Raw genomic sequence first — 23,300 nt, 5'->3', positions numbered from 1 at the left:
GGCACTGCCGAGGTGCCCAGGTGATACTACTGGGCTGGCAGAGGCAAGGTGTCCAGGTGGCATCTTGCCTGCGTCAGGATCAGGCCCGGGCTATCCTGCCCATATGAGGTGGGGTGGGGGGGGGGTAGGATTTGGGTTTCAAAGAAGCACGGGTAAAATGGAAACTGAGATGAAGGTGGGGGGGGGGGGAGGTATTTTAGAAATTAGTTGTTGGTTTTGTGAGGAAGATCTCCTTGAAACAGCTGTAGGCTGGGAGAAGGTACAGTTTGCACCAGGCCTCCAGTCAAGTCAGAAAAACCTTGGCCTGCAAAAAGCAGTCTTGTTTCTGAAGGTTCCTTGGATTTCCACAACAGAGTGAAAGTGATTTTGAGAGGTCATGTGGTATACCTTATGAAAGCAACAGCAGTTTTGCCGTGTGTAATACTAGATTTTTATTGTTGACCATCTATGAGGGAGTTTTGCACTGCTTGGAAAAAGTAGGGAATCATTTTGGGGGTAATGTTTATTTATTTATTTTTTAATTTATAGTACCCAATTCATTCTAATTAAGGGGCAATTTAGCTTGACCAATTCACCTACCCTGCACACCTTTGGGTTGTGGGGCGAAACCCACACAAATACGGGGAGAATGTGTAAACTCCACACGGACAGTGACCCAGGGCCGGGATCGAACCTGGGACCTCGGCGATGTGAGGCGACAGTGCTAACCACCGCGCCACCGTGCTGCCCCGAGGGCACATTTATAAGACTAATTTTAACTATGTAACTATAATCTTGTATGCTGACGTTTTCTTTTCTTAATTTTTAAAATCCCGAAAGTGTGACTGGATTTCTTGCTGCTGAGGTTGGGTATGTTTTCCTCTAGTTTTCAGAATACAAAGAAAAGGTTTTGCCCATAAGCCACGTTCCCTCAGGGATTTGGTTTGCTCAGCAGTTAACATCTGCTGTGGTCATAACATTTGGTCAAACTGCTTTCAGCAAGCTATTATATCCAAATCAATTATATAAACGAGAAACAAAATAGTTTCTGGCTCCGATTCCTGGGGGCCCTCCGTCCAACTAACCTGAAAAATATTCATTTCCCCACTTTCTGACCACACAAGATTTGTTTCCCTGTTCAAATTGTTCCCTTAGCATATGGTTAGACTTCTTTTAATACCACATGGCTTAGTTTTTGTGACCCAGATTCATATGTGACAGATTCATATATTTTCTGAAAATTAATATACTTCTGTGATAATCTACTGTATTCTGAACTACTGCATTGTCTTCTTCCTTCTGAAACTGTCTCCAGTGACACCAGCAGTCTTATGTGGGTACTTGTGCAACACTAAGCCATACAGTTCAGTGTTAGTCAATCAAGTAACTGACATTGATAAATATATTTTTCAGTGCCAATATATTAATCTTTTCTGCTTGTAGGTAATTCAGTTGCGGCTACAGGTAACAGGCAAGATGTTGTCCTCTTCGAGTAGGATTTCAACTTTTGAACCTAGACACCCTCTGGAAACAGATGTTCAAGAGACTGGGATAGATCCATTACAAAATGAACTGTTAAAAGACGACGACAATGGTGAGTTAAAAAAAATCCTGAGGTAGCATTTTGATTTTGTCTTATATACAGGAAAAAGAGAGTAATGGGCCATTGTTGCGTACTGTTACAATTTGATAGCAACTGATTTTGAACAGGATAGTTGCTTTGACTGGTAAGAGCACAAGAGTTCTCAAGTTGTGTTGCTTGAGCAATGTGAAGGTGTAAAAACTGCTTTTGAAATAGTTATACTAGTCTTGTAATTGGGCACAGATGAATTCATTCTACCTAGTTAACTACATGAAAGTGAACATAGTACTCTTGCTGTACAAATCAGTTACAGTCTGAATGGTTCCCTTAAATAGCATTTTTAAAATTCTCCCACTTAATTAATATATGTATATACAGGATCCCATTAACTACCATATAGCATGAAACTGTGTTTATTCATGTGATAAAGAATCCACAGAATAATGATCTGATTTTCACATATTTAGTAGTTTTTAGAAATCATTTCTTGTGTACACAGCAGAGTTCTCGAGTTGCTTGAAACTAGTTCTGTTCTTCGGCAACATGAAGGTCCTTTTGTTTGGCCCCTTTTTAATTAATCCATGGGATGTGGGTGCCACTAGCTAGGCCAGTATTTACTACCCGTCCCTAATTGCCCTTTCTCTCCCACTCTGTGGCCTGGCCCCTCAATTTGGCTCCCCTCAGTCTCTTTTTTCCAGCCCTCCCTCTCCTCCTCCTCCTCTCTCTCTCTCTCCTCTCTTTCACCTTCTCTCTCTTCCTTCTCTTCTCTATTTCGCCTTCTCTCTCTTCTCTCTTTCGCCTTCTCTCTCTTCTCTCTTTTGCCTTCTCTTTCTTTCTCTCACCACCCCCCCTCAAAGGATGTGTAGCTTTTCCTGTCTTTGCATCTCTTCCTGTCTTTGCATCTCCAACTCATCCTGTCTTTGCATCTCCAACTCACTGTTTTCTCTTCCTGTGCCCTCCCAGGTTTCTTGACCTTTCCCCCACTTCCCTTTCCACCTCATTACTGCCCGCCATTTAATTAATCTGTCCAATCAATCCACTCCCTCTGTCACTGTCACCCTCTTTTTTTTAACCACCTGCTCTTCTTGGGTTTCATAATCATTGTGAAATTCATAGAATACAAAAAAGATCCACCACAGCCTTCTTCCTTTGTAAATTCAAATGCAAAGTATTTGCTTAATACCTCCACTTTTTATCCTGCCTCCATGTGCAAGACCAATGAAGAACCTTTGAAGTGTCGATTGTAATCTAGGAAATGCGACAGCCAACTTGTGCACAGGAAGCTCAAAAAACAACAATGTGATAACTACTAATTCTGTATTTTATAATGCCGAGGGATAAAGATTTACCAGAAGTTTAGGGATAGCTCACTTGCTTCTCCATGAAATAGCGCCATGGGATCTTTTGTGTCCATCTTAGAGGGCGACACCGTCTTGGTTTGAAGTCTCATCCAAAATGTGTGCTGCGCACACCCAGCAGTGCACTGGAATGTCAGCCTTAATTTTCTGTGGCGAGAAAGCAAAAGTTAACATTTCAAGTCTGATCTTTCATCAGACTCTAACTGTATGTGAAAAGGATGAGCTGGCCATCAGGTAAAGCAATGAGTGAAAGTGGGGTGTTTGCCTTATGGGAGCGAAGGAGCTATCTTCCAACTTCACAATAGAATCTGGTCACTTGAACAAGAATCGTTTTGATATTGTTTCTGGAAATGGGATAAAGTGATGGAGAGTACCTCCGGTGTGTATATTTAATCAAATAATAACTCTAGAAAATTAGAACTCCACATCCTGGATCATAGAACCATTGGATTTGGATGTATGGTTATTTTCTAAAGTTGTTTACTGTGCTGTTCTGTTTGTAGGTCTGAGGTTCAGTTATACACTTGTAGAAATCATTGCTTTGTAATTTTAGTAAAGTCACCATAGTCCCAAATGAGATAAAAGTAAAGTACTGTGGATGCTGGAATCTGGAATACAAACAGAAAATTCTTGACAATCTCAGCAGGTCTGACAACATCTGTGAAGAGAGAGGGAGCTAACGTTTCGAGCCTGGATGACTCTGTCAAAGCAGGCCATAGGCTCTTTCCCCTTTTGAGGGGGAGAGCTGACTGGTGGTGATTTAACCTGAGGATCATCACACCTCAGGCAAAGGGCAAGGATGGAAGAGTGTGGCATTTAATTTCTTCAGTTCAGAGTGAACTTTTTGAAATTAAAAAAAAATGCCAAATTCAAAGTTTTTTGTGGTGATGCATTTTGGAAGGACTAACAAAGCAAGGGAATACACAATGAATGATAGGACACTGGGAAGTACAGAGGACCAGAGAGACCTTGGGGTGCATGTCTAAAGAACCCTGAAGGCAGATAAGGCGATTAAGAAGGCATATGGGATTCGTGCCTTTATTAGCTGAGGCATAGAATATAAGCCATGATGTGGAGATGCCGGCGTTGGACTGGGGTGAGCACAGTAAGAAGTCTTACAACACCGGGTTAAAGTCCAACAGGTTTGTTTCAAACACGAGCTTTCGGAGCACGGCTCCTTCTTCAGGTGAATGGAAAGGCTTGTTCCAGAAATGTTTATATAGACACAGTCAGAGATGCCCCGGAATGCGAGCACCTGCAGGCAATCAAATCATCAAAGATGCAGAGAGAGAGGTAACTCCAGGTTAAAGAGGTGTGAATTGTCCCAAGCCAGTTCAGTCGGTAGGCCTCTGCAAGTCCAGGCTTGTTGGTGGGGGCCGAATGTAATGCGACATGAATCCCAGATCCCGGTTGAGTCCGCATTCATGCGTGCGGAACTTAGCTATAAGTTTTTGCTCAGCAATTTTGCGTTGTCGCGTCTCCTGAAGGCCTCCTTGTAGAATGCTGACCCGGAGATCAGAGGCTGAATGTCCTTGACTGCTGAAGTGTTCCCCAACTGGAAGGGAACAGTCCTGCCTTTTGATAGTCGCACGATGCCCGTTTATTCGTTGTCGCAGTGTCTGCATGGTCTCGCCAATGTACCACGCTTCGGGACATCCTTTCCTGCAGCGTATGAGGTAGACTACATTGGTCGAGTCGCACGAGTATGCGCCGCGTACCTGGTGGGTGGTGTTTCCACGTGTAATGGTGGTGTCCATGTCGATGATCTGGCATGTCTTGCAGAGATTACCCTGGCAGGGTTTTGTGGTGTTGTGGTTGCTGTTCTGAAGGCTGGGTAATTTGCTGCAAACAATGGTTTGTTTGAGGTTGCGCGGTTGTTTGAAGGCCAGTAGTGGGGGTGTGGGGATGACCTTGGCAAGATGTCCATCCTCGCTGATGATGTGTTGGAGGCTGCGAAGAAGATGTCGTAGTTTCTCCGCCCCAGGAAAGTACTGGACGACGAAGGGTACTCTGTCAGTGGTGTCCCGTGTTTGTCTTCTGAGGAGGTCGGTGCGGTTTTTTGCTGTGGCGCGGTGGAACTGTCGATCAATGAGTCGAGCGCCATATCCCGTTCGTACGAGGGCATCTTTCAGCATCTGTAGGTGTCTGTTGCGCTCCTCCTTGTCTGAGCAGATCCTGTGTATACGGAGGGCTTGTCCATAGGGGATGGCTTCTTTAATGTGTTTCGGGTGAAAGCTGGAGAAGTGGAGCATCGTGAGATTATCTGTGGGCTTGCGGTAAAGCGAGGTGCTGAGGTGACCGTCCTTGATGGAGACGAGTGTGTCCAAGAATGGAACTGAATTTGGAGAATAGTCCATGGTGAGTTTGATGGTGGGATGGAACTTATTGATGTCATCGTGTAGTCGTTTCAGTGATGTCTCGCCGTGGGTCCAAAGGAAAAAAATGTCATCGATGTATCTGGTGTATAGCATCGGTTGAAAGTCCTGTGTGGTGAGGAAGTCCTGTTCAAACTTGTGCATGAAGATGTTGGCATATTGAGGTGCAAATTTGGTCCCCATGGCTGTTCCGTGCGTCTGGATGAAGAATTTGTTGTCGAAGGTGAAGACGTTGTGGTCTAGAATGAAACGGATGAGTTGCAGAATTGCGTCTGGAGATTGGCAGTTGTCGGTGTTGAGGACTGAGGCTGTTGCAGCAATGCCGTCGTCATGGGGGATGCTGGTGTAGAGTGCCGAGACATCCATTGTGACGAGGAATGTTCCTGGTTCAACTGGTCCATGGGTGCTGAGTTTCTGTAGGAAGTCCGTCGTGTCGCGACAGAAGCTGGGTGTACCTTGTACGATGGGTTTCAAGATGCCCTCGATGTGGCCAGAGAGGTTCTCACACAGGGTCCCATTGCCTGAAACGATAGGACGGCCTGGTGTGTTGGCCTTGTGTATTTTCGGGAGGCAGTAGAGATCTCCAATGCGGGGATTACGTGGGATGAGAGCACGTAGGGTGTTCTGAAGGTCTGGATCTAAGGTCTTGATCAGTCTGCTGAGTTGGCGGATGTGTTCCTTGGTTGGATCTGCGGGTAACTGCCTGTAGTGTTCCTGGTTGTCGAGTTGTCGGTATACTTCTTTGCAGTAGTCTGTTCTGTTCAGTATGACGGTGGCCCCTCCTTTGTCTGCTGGTTTGATGACGATGTTGCGGTTGGTCTTGAGAGTGCGGATGGCGTTGCGTTGTGCTTGGGTGACGTTTGAGGCTGCCTTGTGATTGCGAGTGATGAATCTGGCATTGACACGACTTCTGACGGCTTGAGCATACATGTCGAGTCTAGGGCAGCGGCCTTCCGGAGGGGTCCAATTTGACTCTTTCCTTTTCGGTTGCTGCACTGCAGATCTCGCGGTCTGCTGTTCCGGTTCATTGGTCGTGTCCCTGGGTTCGCTGTCGGCCTCTTGGGGTCTGTGGAAGAATTCCCGGAGCCTCATTCGCCCGATGAATTCCTCCGTATCTGCCGCGAGACTGATGGGGTCCATTTTGGTGGTGGTGCAGAAATTGAGCCCTCTGCTGAGGACTTCGATTTCGTCTGGTTGAAGGGTGTAGTCTGACAAGTTGACAATGGATTTCCCTGTATTGTTACAATAAAGAGGACTTACAACACAGACTACGCTGAAAGACTCTGCCACCGCACCTCTGTCACACTCCTCAAACACCTCGTACACCAACTCTACAGCAGTCGACGCAACCTGGAAACCAAGAGAGAGGCCATATTCTCAACTTGCGCTCAGGACACAGCAGACCAGCTGCGGAACACCGCCAAACAGATGAGACAGCAATACTATGCCACCTACATGCACACCAAGAACAGGAAGCTTGAGAAACTTGGCATCACCACCAGCAGCAATCAAGCTTCTCCCGGTACAACAGTCGAAAACAATACAGGGAAATCCATTGTCAACTTGTCAGACTACACCCTTCAACCAGACGAAATCGAAGTCCTCAGCAGAGGGCTCAATTTCTGCACCACCACCAAAATGGACCCCATCAGTCTTGCGGCAGATACGGAGGAATTCATCGGGCGAATGAGGCTCCGGGAATTCTTCCACAGACCCCAAGAGGCCGACAGCGAACCCAGGGACACGACCAATGAACCGGAACAGCAGACCGCGAGATCTGCAGTGCAGCAACCGAAAAGGAAAGAGTCAAATTGGACCCCTCCGGAAGGCCGCTGCCCTAGACTCGACATGTATGCTCAAGCCGTCAGAAGTCGTGTCAATGCCAGATTCATCACTCGCAATCACAAGGCAGCCTCAAACGTCACCCAAGCACAACGCAACGCCATCCGCACTCTCAAGACCAACCGCAACATCGTCATCAAACCAGCAGACAAAGGAGGGGCCACCGTCATACTGAACAGAACAGACTACTGCAAAGAAGTATACCGACAACTCGACAACCAGGAACACTACAGGCAGTTACCTGCAGATCCAACCAAGGAACACATCCGCCAACTCAGCAGACTGATCAAGACCTTAGATCCAGACCTTCAGAACACCCTACGTGCTCTCATCCCACGTAATCCCCGCATTGGAGATCTCTACTGCCTCCCGAAAATACACAAGGCCAACACACCAGGCCGTCCTATCGTTTCAGGCAATGGGACCCTGTGTGAGAACCTCTCTGGCCACATCGAGGGCATCTTGAAACCCATCGTACAAGGTACACCCAGCTTCTGTCGCGACACGACGGACTTCCTACAGAAACTCAGCACCCATGGACCAGTTGAACCAGGAACATTCCTCGTCACAATGGATGTCTCGGCACTCTACACCAGCATCCCCCATGACGACGGCATTGCTGCAACAGCCTCAGTCCTCAACACCGACAACTGCCAATCTCCAGACGCAATTCTGCAACTCATCCGTTTCATTCTAGACCACAACGTCTTCACCTTCGACAACAAATTCTTCATCCAGACGCACGGAACAGCCATGGGGACCAAATTTGCACCTCAATATGCCAACATCTTCATGCACAAGTTTGAACAGGACTTCCTCACCACACAGGACTTTCAACCGATGCTATACACCAGATACATCGATGACATTTTTTCCTTTGGACCCACGGCGAGACATCACTGAAACGACTACACGATGACATCAATAAGTTCCATCCCACCATCAAACTCACCATGGACTATTCTCCAAATTCAGTTCCATTCTTGGACACACTCGTCTCCATCAAGGACGGTCACCTCAGCACCTCGCTTTACCGCAAGCCCACAGATAATCTCACGATGCTCCACTTCTCCAGCTTTCACCCGAAACACATTAAAGAAGCCATCCCCTATGGACAAGCCCTCCGTATACACAGGATCTGCTCAGACAAGGAGGAGCGCAACAGACACCTACAGATGCTGAAAGATGCCCTCGTACGAACGGGATATGGCGCTCGACTCATTGATCGACAGTTCCACCGCGCCACAGCAAAAAACCGCACCGACCTCCTCAGAAGACAAACACGGGACACCACTGACAGAGTACCCTTCGTCGTCCAGTACTTTCCTGGGGCGGAGAAACTACGACATCTTCTTCGCAGCCTCCAACACATCATCAGCGAGGATGGACATCTTGCCACGGTCATCCCCACACCCCCACTACTGGCCTTCAAACAACCGCGCAACCTCAAACAAACCATTGTTTGCAGCAAATTACCCAGCCTTCAGAACAGCAACCACAACACCACAAAACCCTGCCAGGGTAATCTCTGCAAGACATGCCAGATCATCGACATGGACACCACCATTACACGTGGAAACACCACCCACCAGGTACGCGGCGCATACTCGTGCGACTCGACCAATGTAGTCTACCTCATACGCTGCAGGAAAGGATGTCCCGAAGCGTGGTACATTGGCGAGACCATGCAGACACTGCGACAACGAATAAACGGGCATCGTGCGACTATCAAAAGGCAGGACTGTTCCCTTCCAGTTGGGGAACACTTCAGCAGTCAAGGACATTCAGCCTCTGATCTCCGGGTCAGCATTCTACAAGGAGGCCTTCAGGAGACGCGACAACGCAAAATTGCTGAGCAAAAACTTATAGCTAAGTTCCGCACGCATGAATGCGGACTCAACCGGGATCTGGGATTCATGTCGCATTACATTCGGCCCCCACCAACAAGCCTGGACTTGCAGAGGCCTACCGACTGAACTGGCTTGGGACAATTCACACCTCTTTAACCTGGAGTTACCTCTCTCTCTGCATCTTTGATGATTTGATTGCCTGCAGGTGCTCGCATTCTGGGGCATCTCTGACTGTGTCTATATAAACATTTCTGGAACAAGCCTTTCCATTCACCTGAAGAAGGAGCCGTGCTCCGAAAGCTCGTGTTTGAAACAAACCTGTTGGACTTTAACCTGGTGTTGTAAGACTTCTTACCATAGAATATAAGAGCAGTAAGGTTAAGATGGAGCTGTATAAAATGCTGGTTAGGTCACAACTAGAGTACAATGTGCCGTTCTGGTCACCTCACTATAGGAAGGATGTTATTGTGATAGAAAGGGTGCAGAGGAGATTACCTAGGATGCTTTCTGGGCTTGAGTGTTTCATTTATGAAAAGATGCCGAATAGGCTGGGTTTTGTTTCCTTTCAGCAGAGAAGGCTGAGGGGGTAACCGGATTATGGTGTACAAAACTATGAGGGATATAGATACGGTACATAGGAAAAAATTGTTTCCCTCAATAGAAAGGTCAATAACCAAGTGCATAGATTTATAATAAAGAGATTTACAGGGGATTTGAGGAAAGACTTTTCACCCAGAATGTGGTGGGAATCTGGATCTCACTGTCTGAAAGAATGATAGAAGCGGGAACCGTCATAACATTTAAGAAGCATTCAGACAAGCACTTGAAATGCTATAGCCACACGTCTATGGACCAGGTGCTGGAAAATGGGACGAGAATAGATAGGTATGTGATGGCTGGCATAAACATGATGGGCCTCTTTCTGTGCTGTAAAACTGACTCATTTTTCATACTTTTCTTTCTCTATTTTTCTCTCCAATATAATGCAATCAAAGAATTTACAGTGCAGAAAGAGGCCATTCAGCCTATCGAGCCTGCACCGGCCCTCAAAATGAGCACCCCACTTAAGACCCACGCCCCTACCCCATCCCCCTTATCCCCATAACACAGGAAAGACACCTAACTTTTCTGGACACTAAGGGCAATTTAGCATGGCCAATCAACCTAACCTGCACATCTTTGGACTGTGGGAAGAAACCAGAGCACCCGGAGCAAACCCACGCAGACACGAGGAGAACCTGCAGACTCCGCACAGACAGTGACCCAAGCCTGGAATTGAACCTGGGACCCTGGAGCTGTGAAGCAACTGAGCTAACCACTGTGCCACAGTGCTAATCGTCCTTTCCCTTGTTTTGTTACTCTTTTGGTACCTTATGTAACATTGAATTAACCTTAAATTAATTCTCCTCCTCAGCTCTTTGTCTCTTGTCTTCTCAGTTCTTTAATCTCTCTGTAAAGGTGGTACATTCTTTGCCACATGATTCACCAAGGCTCCAGGTTCCCCAATAGTGTCGCTGTTGTTGAGAGCTTGCACAACCAGCAACATACGTGACAAATCTTTTTTTTAACCGCAAGGAAAAAGTTTAACTTACTTGTTCCAGTAAATTCCAGCCTATATTGTAAGTGTTCAGTTTGACGGAGGATGATTCTTGAGAATGAGAAATGTGTATCAGAAATTGTTTTGATGCTGGATATTACTTTCTCTTTTCATATCATCAGCGTATAAAGAATTATAATCTTCAGAAAGCATTTTGTTATAATTGAAATACACTCTTAGGTAATATAAAGGTCAGTAACTGCCTTATTTGAAACATCTTAGTGTTGCTATTCACGGTTATCTGGGATAAAGTCGACAAAAAACATTCAGCTTTGCAGTGTACTATATTTACAGAACCCAGGTGCAAAATGAATCATTTATGCACTCAATAAATTTGAGTACAGGCATTTTGACTGGTGACGTTTTCTTGTGAAAAAAAATAAACTCATTGCGTTACACAAAGTTATTAACGCTGAATTGATACTTACAAGTGTCATTAATACATTTACCACAAATGTTCATTAGCAATGTAAATTTATGCTGATGCACTCTGAGATGAGGTAGTGACTAATGACTGTAAAGACTAATGGCACTTAAAATGGGTAGAAAGTTTAGATAGCAAATCTTTCAGGATAAATTAATCAAGGTCTGTATTCAACTTGGTATCAAAATATCTCTATATACAACAAAGCAGCTGTTGTTAGCACAAATTTGACATCTAAAATAACACTTAATCAAAGTCTAAAATCCTCTGGACTGTTAATTCAGATGTCTAGAGATGAATATTGATTGTTTTCTTGATTGAACACACAATATTGAATATGGGGCATTGGTATTTTGAAAGTTTATAGAATCATACAGCATAGAAAGAGGCCAGATGGCTCATTGCGCCTGTACCGGCACTTTGAGAATTATCCAATTAGTTCTATTCCCCCCACTATTTTCCCCATAACCCTTCAAATATTTCCGTTTCAATGATATTTCCAATTCCCTTTAAAAAAATTACTATTCATTGAAATAAAGATTTGTGTGCTGGCATGTTTTGGTTCTTAGCTTTGTGTTTCAGTTATTAAGTTTTAAATCTTTGATAGTTTTTCAGTATTTTTGATATAGTTAGATGCACTGCCTTCTCCACTTATAAGCTGTTTCGTGCCTCCATCATAGTTTATCATGCTAGGAAGTTGTGACACGCTGAGCTGAATGATTACTGGTATTATAGAACATACAACAGTACAGCACAGACCAGGCCCTTCAGCCCTCGATGTTGTGCCGAGCTTTGTCCGAAACCAAGATCAAGCTATCCCACTCCCTGTCAAGGATGCAGCTGCTCAGGGAGGGGTCAAGTCCAAGATTGCAGAGTTTGGTTATTAGCCCTGTCGGGATAATGGTGTTGAAGGCGGAGCTGTAGTCTATGAACAGCTGTCTTACGTAGGTGTCCTTGTTGTCATGGTGTTTGAGTATATTATATTGTATTATATTATATCAATAGTCATGACATGTTACAAGGTATTCAGTAAAAATGTCTTTTAGATCGTCTTTTTCCACATTGATCAATTACAGTTTGCCCATAGGTCAGTGGGCAATCCTGCTCTGACCTTGGTCCATCAGATCCAACAGCACACAGATGGATTAGGCATCTATGTTCACATGCCTTTATTGATTTCTCTTCAACTATTAATACCATGTAACCATTCACGTTTATTGAAAGATTTGAAGACTTGTGATGCCAATCCTCCTCCTACTTTGGAGCAGTGGTTTCCTTCATGTTAGTTTCTAGGATTTACACAGAGCTCTTGTTAATGAATACTAGATCTCCTCAGGGCTGTGTACTGTCACCTTGACTTTTCATCCCCTATATTAATAATTGTCGATCAGAGCATGATAGCGATATAATCCTGGATAATGTAGATGATGCAGTGCTTGTGGATCTCATCAGGAATAATGAAGGAAACTAGGAACCGAACAAAGTAGCTCAGTGGTTAGCACTGTTGCCTCACAGCGCCAGGGTCCCGGATTCGATTCCCGCTTGGGTCGCTGTCTGTGCAGAGTCTGCAAGTTCTCTCCGTGTCCACGTGGGTTTCCTCCGAGTACTCCGGTTTCCTCCCACAAGTCCCGAAAGACATGCTTGTTAAGTGAATTGGATATTCTGAATCCTCCCTCAGTGTACCTGAACAGGCGCCGGAGCGTGGCGACTAGGGGATTTTCACAGTAACTTCATTGCAGTGTTAGTGTAAGCTTACTATTAAAGATTATTAAAAGTGAAGAAGTTTGTAAAGTGGTGTGATAACAATTTCCTTAGATTGAACGAAAACAAGACAAAAGCACTACTTGTAGGCATTAAGAAAAAGCCAGTTCTTATTGTCCCTGTGAATAATCATGATGTGCCCCTTGAAATAATTACTACAAGTATCTAGTTGTCAAAATAGATGTTAAGTTGAATTGGAGGGAATAAAGTACATTTTTGTGGTGATTATACTACCTCAGGAAATTAGAATCCTTTTGCGAAGTAGCTGCAATCATGAAACTCTTCTATATGGCTGTAGTTGAGAGTGCTATCTTTTTTAGATGCTTTGCCTGATATTATTGTGTTCGGAAAGCAGTCTCTTAAAGGATACTTAAAGGTTATTGAGCCAGGCAGGAAGGGCATTTAATGAGCAGATCTTTATGATGAAATCTGTCCCTGAAGAATTTTGATGGAGTGTCATGAACAATGAGAATTGGCCCTTGCTTCAGTATTACTGCTGGATTCGTCCAGGAAATATGCAGAGAAATCGGTTCCTGAGCTTATTTGTGTACACTTCCATATGAACTATTTTTTCACAAAATATTTTTATTCTCCGTTTTCACATTTTCTCCAGAATTTACACCCCACCTACAAGCAGTAAATGATAACAAATACAAAGTCAATTTCCTTATCAACAACAACGACCCCATCCTCTCTCCACCCCAAGCAACGACCCACCTGGGCAATATAAGCATCAAATAGAACAAACCCTCCCACGGCGAAATAAAAGAGAAAGGAATTAGGAATCGCCTATGGTCACCATTAACCTATAGAGTCCCTCCCACCCCCAACATTCAATGCCATCCAATTCCTGAAAAAGTACCGTAGATGACACCCATGCATTGCTTCCGCCCTCCCGAAATAAAAGTCCTTGGATTTGTAGGTCACCCTCAACTTAGCTAGGTATACTATGCCGCACCGCACCGTACTAATGTACAGCGCCGCCCTTACCCCGCTGAAGGCAGCCTGCCTCCTCGCCAGCTCCACCGTAAAGTCCCGATATATGCGTATACCAGCTCGAGCCCACTGCACCACCCACTTCTGCTTTGCCCAGCACAGGACCTTTTCCTTCACACTGTACCTACGAAAACACAGAGTCACTACTCTTGATGGCTCACTCTCATTTGGTACAGGCCTTCACGACCGATGAGCCCGATCCAGTTCATATCGGGAGGTATTTTCACCCTCCCCCAATAGCTTCGCCAACATCGTGGCAAAATACTCAGTTGGCCTCGGGCCTTCCAATCCTTCAGGAAGACTCACAATCCTCAGATTCTGTCGCCTGGATCTGTTTTCCAAGTCGTCCATTTTGGCTCGCAGACCCTCGTTGATCTCTTTCACCTTCCGCATCTCCTTCCCCATCGAGGTAAGTTGATAGCTGTCTGCAATAATGTCTCTTCCACTTCCTAGAGCGCCTCACCTTGCTCCCGTACCTCCGCCACTGCACTCAATACCGCCGCCCTCACTGGGGCAATCGCCTTCTCCACCAGCACTTTCAATACCGTCCCCATCTCCTCCCTCATCGCCTCCATGTGTTTTGTGAACTGCCTTTCGAGTTCCACGGCCATCACCTTCGTCATTTCTTCAGCCGTGGGCACTGCGGCCTCCCCTGGTGCCCCAGCCTCCATTTTTCTTGCCGTCCCCGCGGTGACCTTTCCACTCCCCGACGGACTTTCAGCTGCTTTTCTCACGGCAGTTTTATTACGTGTTCTCGACATCTTCCTTCACTGTGCCTTCTCCCTGCTTTTGCCGCCTCTGTTACCCCTGGGACCGGGCGTTAGACCCCGAAAATGCCGTTCCCGAGCGGGAGCCCTCAAATGTGCGGCTGCCTCCTGTCCGCCGTCACCGGAAGTCCCTTCCACATGAACTTTTAACAGGAGTTTGATGTACAAATGAGGACATGCACTCAGGGTGGGACGAATTGATTATTGTATTAAATAGCTTTTACGTTTTGATTAAAGTTAAATATCTGCGATGGATAATTTTCTTATTTTTGTTATCCTTCATTTCTATGTAATTTTTAAATTAGCGAGGTTGTGTATCCGAAATAAATTTCCTTCTGAATAATAAAATTAATTGATTGGTTGATTGATGAACTTTACTACAAATGTGAACTTTTGTAAGAGTATTTTTTAAAGTGTCTCTTTAACCTGGTAAAATGGAATAGTGAAGAGGGACATGTGATTGACCACAAGTTCTGTTCGCCATAAGCCTCTGTGGCTTGGTGTCGTCACCCCCCCCCCCCCCCCCCCCCCCCCCCCCCCCCCCCCCCCCCCCCCCCCCCCCCGGCGATGTGTTCTACAGTGGCTGCGAGTGGCTCTCCAGTGGCGGGAACTTCTGATCCTGCCATTGTCGATGGTATTTCCCATTGAACACACCCCTCACCGCCACAAAACCCACAGCGGAGGTGCACCGTTGGCGGGATCGTAAGGTTGTACCAGCTCGAAAGGCCAGAAAATCTTGCCCTATCGAGACCAACCGCTTGTGTTCTTCTATACCCCGTCTGTTCATATGTCTATCTAGATAAGTTGTAACGGTCGCTAACATATCTGCCTCAACCACCTCACTTGGCAGTGCATTCCAGGCCACCACCACCCTCTGTGTAAAAAAAACTTCTCCCGCACATCTCCACTGAACTTATCCCCCCCTCACTTTGAACTTGTGTCCCCTTGTAATTGTCATTTCCGCCTTGGGAAAAAGCCTCCAACTGTTCACCCTATATCCCCCTAATAATTTTATAAACTTCTATCAGGTTGCCCATCAGCCTCCGTCTTTCTCGGGAAAACAATCCCAGTTTATTCAATCTCTGCTCACAGCTAATACCCTCTATATCAGGCAATATCCTGCTAAAACTTTTCTGTACTCTCTCCAAAGCCTCCACGTCCTTCTGGTAGTGTGGTGGCCAGAATTGGACACAATATTCCAACCCACCAACGTTCCATATAACTATAACATAATTTGTGAATTTTATACTCGATGCCCCGTCCAATGAAGGCAAGCATGCCATATGCTTTCTTTACCACCATATCCACCCATGCTGCCACTTTTAAGGATCTGTGGACCTGCACGCCCAGATCTCTCTATGCTCCTCATGGTCCTGCCATTTATTTTATAGCTCCCACTTGAAATGGATCTACCAAAATGCATCACCTCGCATTTGTCCGGGGTAAATTCGATCTGTCATTTCTCCGCCCAATTTTGCAGCCTATCTATATCCTTTTGTATTCTCTGACAATCGTCATCACTATCTGTAACTCCTGCAATCTTAGTATCATCCGCAAACTTGCTAACCAGACCTGCTATGTTTTCTTCCAAGTCATTTATATATGTTACAAAGAGCAGAGGTCCCAGTACTGATCCCTGCGGAACACCACTAGTTACAGACCTCCATTAGGAAAAACACCCTTCCACTGCTACCTTCTGTCTTCTATGGCCAAGCCAATTCTGAATCCATCTAGCTAGTTCACCCCTGACCCCGTGTGATTTAATCGTTTACACCAGCCTGCCATGAGGGACTTTGTCACGCAGCCACAGGGAGAATGTGCAAACTCCACACGGACAGTGACCTGGGGCCGGGATTGAATCCGGGTCCTCAACGTAAAGAGACAGCAATGCTAAACACTGCGCCACAATGCCGTCCAAAATATTATGACTTAACAGGGTGAGGAGACATTAACTCATTGGAAGCTGGGATTGACCATGAACTGTCTCCTGTAAAGTCTGTAATCTTGTTGAGAGCATGCTGTGAAGTGTGTGTGTATAAGAGGCATGGGGTTATGGGTCATGTGAAGATATCAATAAATGTTATCTTCTTTGCAGTATGGACTTAGTTGCTGACTAGGTAATGTTTGGTTGATGTTATTTGTTATAGTAAAAGTCATAACATTTAACATATTGTGTAATTTCTTTAAATTGGTCATTGGGACTTCAAATCTGTTTAAAGTTATCAATCTGTACAGGAATCGCATGCATTTGGGTTTTAAAAAATATATTTACAGGGTGTCGGTGTCGCTGGCTTGGCCAGTATTTATTGCCAATCCCTAGTTGCCCTTGAGAAGCTGCAGGGGAGTTGTCTTCTACTGCATTCACTTGCATCAGAATTCAGAGGCTGGATGAGTACACTGGAATTTGTCAGAGTTCAAAAAACAGACAAAATGTCAAGTTGCTTTTGCTGTATCAATTAAAAATGTTTATTGCTCAAGCATTTCTCAAAAGAGGCCCATCTGTGAACCTATAACAACAGTTAACAAAGCTTAATTTGAAGGCTGTAACAGAGAAATTGAAAATAGATTTTAAAATAGACACCAAAAGGTAAAGCTTATTGAAGTATTGGACCTGAACATTGAGGAAGAGAAAAATAATCCCGTTAGTGCACCGGTTGAGTTACCTAACATTCAGCTTCCAATAAAACAACTGGAACTAGAGTTAGAAGCAGTTTCTTGAAGAAAAGAAATGGGGGGGAAAAAGGGTTTAAAAAAGAGAGATGTAAAATCATGGACTTGAATTCCAGAGAGAAAAGACGCAAGAATCTGTTATTCAAAGATAAAACAAAAAAATAGAAAGGGAGAGCCTTGAATTCCACAGGAAGAAAAGAAGTGGGAAATTTGATTTTGGCAAAGAAAAGCTTGAATTACACAAACAAGGAGTCGTAAGAAAACTTGACGATGAGTCAGATTTAACTCCTGATTTGGATTTGGCTTAGAATATTGGGCTGAATTCAGGGAGGAATGAGTTACAATGTGTTTTGTGTTATATGAGAAAATTGTACGAAGTCTTACAGCACCAGGTTAAAGTCCAACAGGTTTGTTTTGATGCACTAGCTTTCGGAGCACAGCTCCTTCATCAGGTGAATCTTCCATCATCTCCATTATGGGACTTCGTTGAAAGCCTTATGAAAATGCAAATAAACCACGTGGCTCCCCTTTGTCAACGCTACTACTTATATCCTTAATGAATTCCAATAGATTTGGCAGGAATGATTTCCCTTTTGTAAATCCATGCTGACTGTCTGATTCTGATACTGTTTTCCAAGTGACTCTCAAACATTTGAGTAGCAGCAGACTATTGTTTGCAAACTCATACAGAAACTAGAGATAAGAGATATTATATTGAACAGAATACTGGTTTCAGTGAGGAAGATTTCAGAAATGAAATGACAGATAATTAGAGTAGTTAAAAAGCAATGGGCTGGTTTAGCTCAGTGGGCTAGACAGCTGGTTTGTAATGCAGAAAAAGGCCAGCCGTGCGGGTTTAATTCCCGTACCAGTTTACCCGAACAGGCGCCGGAATGTGGTGACTAGGGGCTTTTCACAGTAACTTCATACTTGTGACAATAAAAGATTATTATTATTATTAGAAGGTATGGAGGATAAACCTGATTCGGGGGAATCAAATGTATTAGTTTTGTTATGAGAGGACATCAGTGGGCAGATTGCTTGAAATTAAAGGCCAAAACTAGCATATGTGGGCATGCATAATGACTGCGGGAAATTGTTTCTAGTTGGTGCAGCTTGTGCGAAACTAGTGGCTTCAACTGTATTTACAATCAAAGATACCAGATTGTTGATTAGAAGGGTTGTGTGTTCAAGGAACACGTCTCCAACACATTGGGGAAAAACAAATTACTGCGGATGCTGGAATCTGAAACGAAAGGGAAAATGCTGGAAAATCTCAGCAAGTCTGGCAGCATCTGTAGGGAGAGAAAAGAGCTAAAGTTTCGAGTCCGATGACTCTTTGTCAAAAGCTCTTGACAAAGACTCCAGCTTCTGACAAAGAGTCATCGGACTCGAAACGTTAGCTCTTTTCTCTCCCTACAGATGCTGCCAGACTTGTTGAGATTTTCCAACATTTTCCCTTTCGTCTCCAACACATTGTCCAGTAAAGCAAGCAAATTAATTAATATTCTGAGATACGAGTAAGCCAAATTGTTAATGGTAGTGGGTGAAGGGATCATCCCTCTATTAAAGTGTGTTGCTTAAGGGTGTTCATGGGTGTTATTTAACTGCTTTAGTGCATGAAATGTTTAATTTCCAGTGTTGCAGTTGTGGGAATTGTACCAAAGTTGCCTATTGATGTTGTTGATTTTATACTTGGAAATGATCTCACTGGAGATGAAGTACTTCTGTCTTCAGTGAAGTCAGCCACATCCAGTGAAGCTGTTGAATTTGATAATCTGTCGGGGAAATCAAGTGACATGCAAAAATCCATGACGATCTGTAATCCTTTGAAAATTTTTTTTTTTTTTAGAGTACCTAATTCATTTTTTCCAATTAAGGGGCAATTTAGCGTGGCCAATCCACCTACCCTGCATATCTTTGGGTTGTGGGGGCGAAACCCACGCAAACACGGGGAGAATGTGCAAATGGACAGTGACCCAGAGCCAGGATCGAAGCTGGGACCTTGGCGCCTTGAGGCAGCAGTGCAAACCACTGTGCCACCGTGCTGCCTGACAATCTATAATCCTGCTGTGAAAATTGCTGCTTCTACTGAAGATGTGTCCAAAGACTCGAAAGCTCTGACTGCTGAGGTTTTGCAGACATTGGAGCATCAGACTGGCAAAAAGAGCTAATAGCAGCTGAAGAGGAATGAAACCACCAGGCAGATCCAAAGCAACTGGCATCAAAGCAGAGAGTACCAGCACTCAAAGCTTTTATTCATTCATGGCATGTGGACATCACTGACTTGGTCAATATTTAGTGTCCATCCCTAATTGCCTTTGACTGAGTGCCACTTCAGAGGACAGTTTACAGTCAACTACACTGCTGTGGGTCTCGAGTCACCTATCGGTCAGAACAAGTTAGGAGGGCAGATCTCCTTCCCTAAAGGATATTAGTGAACCAGATGGGTTTTTAATGACAATCGACGATGATCTCATGGTTATCGCTAGACTTCTAATTACATATTTTTATTAAATTCAGAACGTTAACCTGGATCACTGGATTACTGGCCCAGTGACAATAACACTTTGCCACCTCCTTCCTCCAAAACGTTGATGGAACAAAGGAAAGCATGTTTGTGAAAGTGAAAGACTTAGCTTCAAATAACAAATACTGATACCATTGAGCTAGGTGGAAGGATTTGACCGCTCACCTGTATCCTTCGCTAGGGTTGAATAGGCAGGCCCATTGAACAAGATGAAGTTTGCCGAAGGAGGGAGGAAGCTATAAATAGTTGGTGCCTTCATTACTATGTTACCAGGACTGAACAATTGAGTGTATCCATTGTTGAGTATAAATCAGAATTAAAAATTCCAATTTAATGTTTTGGTTAATCTTTCTGTAGTTAGAAATTATGTAATAGTATGTAAATAATGTTGGATTGTATGTAAATAATAATAAGATTAAATCACTTGAGTGATATTATTGAAATATTTGATTTGATAGCCAATGAGACTTGTTAGAAAAATTCAGGCATTTAGTTAAAAAATATAGAAGCATTCCTCTTTATGTTATCTCTAGTTTCTTGCATGGGATCTCATGCATGTGGCCTATCTCCTATTCCATAAAAACTCCCTCAACTTGTTAACTATCATCCGCATCGTCAAATCTCTTTGAACATGCTGCTACCCATTCTGTCCACAACTTCTTTTGTTTCTTTACACTCTGACTTCCACCCTTTGCACAACAATGAAACAAGCCAAATTCCCAAATGCCATTTTCTGCGATTTTGACCATGTGGACTTATTCCTTGTCATGCTCTGTTTCCCTGTAGCTTTCAACACAGTTGATTGCATTGTGCTCTTGTAGCATTACCTGTCCTCCATTGTCCTGCCCCCTCGGGCTGTCCACACTTAGTTTTGCTCTTACCTGTCCAATTATAGTCAGAGCATCTCTAACAATGGCTTCTATTTCCTCCCCACACCGGAAATTCCTGAGACTTTAAAGTTCATCCTTTCCTCTATTTGTTCAATTACCGACTACTGATTAGCATTTACAGCTGAAAACCCGAGCTCTGCTTTGACATATATGGTCATGGCATTCAATTTTGAAGCCATCATTTGGCCTTGAGCTAAGGTTTTACACCTAGATCCTTCCATCACAAATACTGTATGCTTCCAAATATGTAACAGTACTGTCCTCACCCTCACATTGGCCCATTTGTGGTTGAAACTATTATTCAAACCTTGTCATTGGGTAACTTATTTACTTAAGTGCTCCACTGTCTGGCCTCTGATCCTTTAACTGCAGTTTATCCCAAATCCTGCTGGCCTTATCATACCTTGCGCTAGTCCTGCTCATCATTCCAGATCTTTCTGACTATATTTTTGCCTTGTCCCTGAATGCCTGAAATTAAAATTTTTTGACTGCATTCTCATTTTTTTTTCATACAATCGTAGAATCCCTACAGTGCAGATGGAGGCCATTCGGCCCATTGAGTCTGCACCAGCCCTTCAAAAAACCACCCTACCTAGACCCAATCCCCCCTTTTCCTCCAACCTCACCCTAAGGGGCAATTTATCATGGCCAGTCCACCTAACCTGCACATCTTTGGACTGTGGGAGGAAACTGGCGCACCCGGAGGAAACCCACGCAGACATGGGGAGAATGTGCAAACTCCACACAGTCACCTGAGGTCGGAGGCACTGTGAGGCAGCAGTGCTAATCACTATGCCGCCCATGGCCCTTGTTATCTCGATGACCTGACTCCAATCTTACAAGTCCTCCCTAGCTTTCGGCTCCTCTAGCTTTGGACTTTTCTCTATCTCCCCCTACTCATTTTGTGAAATACCTTCCCTAAATACCTTCATCTTGTTACCTTCCTCCTTTAATATTCTCTTTCAAGTTATTTTTTTAATGAGGCTATTGTTCAAAGCATCTAATCTCTCCTTTGACTCTATGAAATTGCTTATTATGTTTTTGATATGATCCCAGTTGAAATGAAATGAAAATCGCTTATTATCACAAGTAGGCTTCAATGAAGTTACTGTGAAAAGCCCCTAGTCGCCACATTCCGGCGCCTGTTTGGGGAGGCCTTTACGGGAATTGAACCGTGCTCCTGGCCTGCCTTGATCTGCTTTCAAAGCCATTAATTTAGCCCAGTGCTTGTGACTATATGGAAAGATTCAAGCATGGAACGCAGGCTCAAAAGATCATAGACTTTATTTTATTAAACATGGAGGGACAGAGTCACAGGACCGTTAATTAGTTTTAACATCAAGAAAAATATGTATTAAACATGAAAAATATGGATTATGGAAACAATACACATTTACTGCCCCCTTAGCTTAACAATTTCACAAGTTTTGGGATTAACATGGATTTTTAAAAAATCATTTTAACAGGATGTGGGTGTCACTGGTTAGGCATTTATTGCCCATCCCTAGTTGCCCTTCAGAAAGTGGTGGTGAGTTGCTTTCTTGAACCCCTGAAGTCCTTGAGGTGTAGCTACACCCACCTAGCTGTCAGGGAGAGAGTTCCAGGATGTTGCCCCAGTGACAATGAAGGAACGGTGATATATTTCCAAGTCAGGATGGTGAGTGATTCCCAAATATCTGCTGCGCTTCTTGTCCTTCCAGATGGTAGTGGTCAGGGGTTTGGAAGATGCTGTTGAACGAACCTTCATGAGTTGCTGCAGTGCATCTTAGAGATGGTGCCACTGTTTGTCGGTGGTCGAGGGTTTGAATATATGTGGAAGGGGGAGCAATCAAGCGGATTGCTTTGTCCTGGATGGTGTCAAACTTTTTGAGTGTTGTTGGAGCTGCACTCATCCAGGCAAGTGAAAAGTATTCCATTACACTCCTGACTTCTACCTTGTAGACGGTGGACAGGTTTTGGGGGGTCAGGAGGTGAGTTACTCGCGGTAGGATTCCTAGCCTTTGACCTGCCCTGGTAGCCACAGTATTAATATGGCTAGGCAAGTTCAGTTTCTGATCAGTGGTAACCCCCAGGATGTTGATTGTGGGGTATTCAGCAATGGTAATGCCATTGAATGCCAAGGGGTGGTGGTTAGATCCTCTCTTGTAGGAGATGCTCATTTTCTGGCACTTGTGTGGCAGGTATGTAACTTGCTACTTGTCAGCTAAAGCCTGGATGTTGTCCAGGTCTTGCTGCATTTGGACATGGACTGCTTCATTATCTGAGGCATCGCAAACGGTGCTGAACATTGTGCAGTCATCCGCAAACATCCCCACTTCTGACCTTATGACGGAAGGGAGGTCATTGATGCAGCAGCTGAAGACGGTTGGGCCTCCGACACTACCCCGAGGAGCTCCTCGGGGTAGTGATGTCCTAGAGCTGAGGTTATTGACCACTAACCACCACAGCCATCGTCTTTTGTGCTAGGTATGACTCCAAGCAGCAGAGAGTTTTCCCCAATTCCCATTGACTCCAGTTTAGCTAGGGCTCCTTGATGCCATACTCTGTCAAATGCTGCCTTGATGTCAACAGCAGTCACTCTCACCTCACCTCTGGAATTCAGCTCTTATGTCCATGTTTGAACCAAGGCTGTAATGAGGTCAGGAGCTGAGTGACCCTGGCGGAACATAACTGAACGTT

General features: G+C 44.4%; 1 protein-coding gene across 2 annotated transcripts in view; it reads left to right on the top strand.

The window, feature by feature from the left end:
- tbc1d5 (TBC1 domain family, member 5) overlaps positions 1–23,300 on the top strand; it is a 604,945-nt gene that overhangs the window by 223,531 nt on the left and 358,114 nt on the right. The window contains exon 6 of one of the 2 annotated variants that reach the window (XM_038797832.1): positions 1,424–1,573. In XM_038797832.1, the coding sequence (XP_038653760.1) occupies positions 1,424–1,573 (150 nt within the window). Of the gene's footprint in view, positions 1–1,422; positions 1,574–23,300 lie in introns of both variants that reach the window. The other variant, XM_038797833.1, reaches the window with a different exon arrangement.

Source organism: Scyliorhinus canicula, chromosome 5, assembly GCF_902713615.1.
Source record: "Scyliorhinus canicula chromosome 5, sScyCan1.1, whole genome shotgun sequence".
Lineage (NCBI taxonomy): Eukaryota > Metazoa > Chordata > Chondrichthyes > Carcharhiniformes > Scyliorhinidae > Scyliorhinus > Scyliorhinus canicula.
Note: the sequence above shows the minus strand (reverse complement) of the source record. Positions and strands in the feature narration are given on the sequence as shown.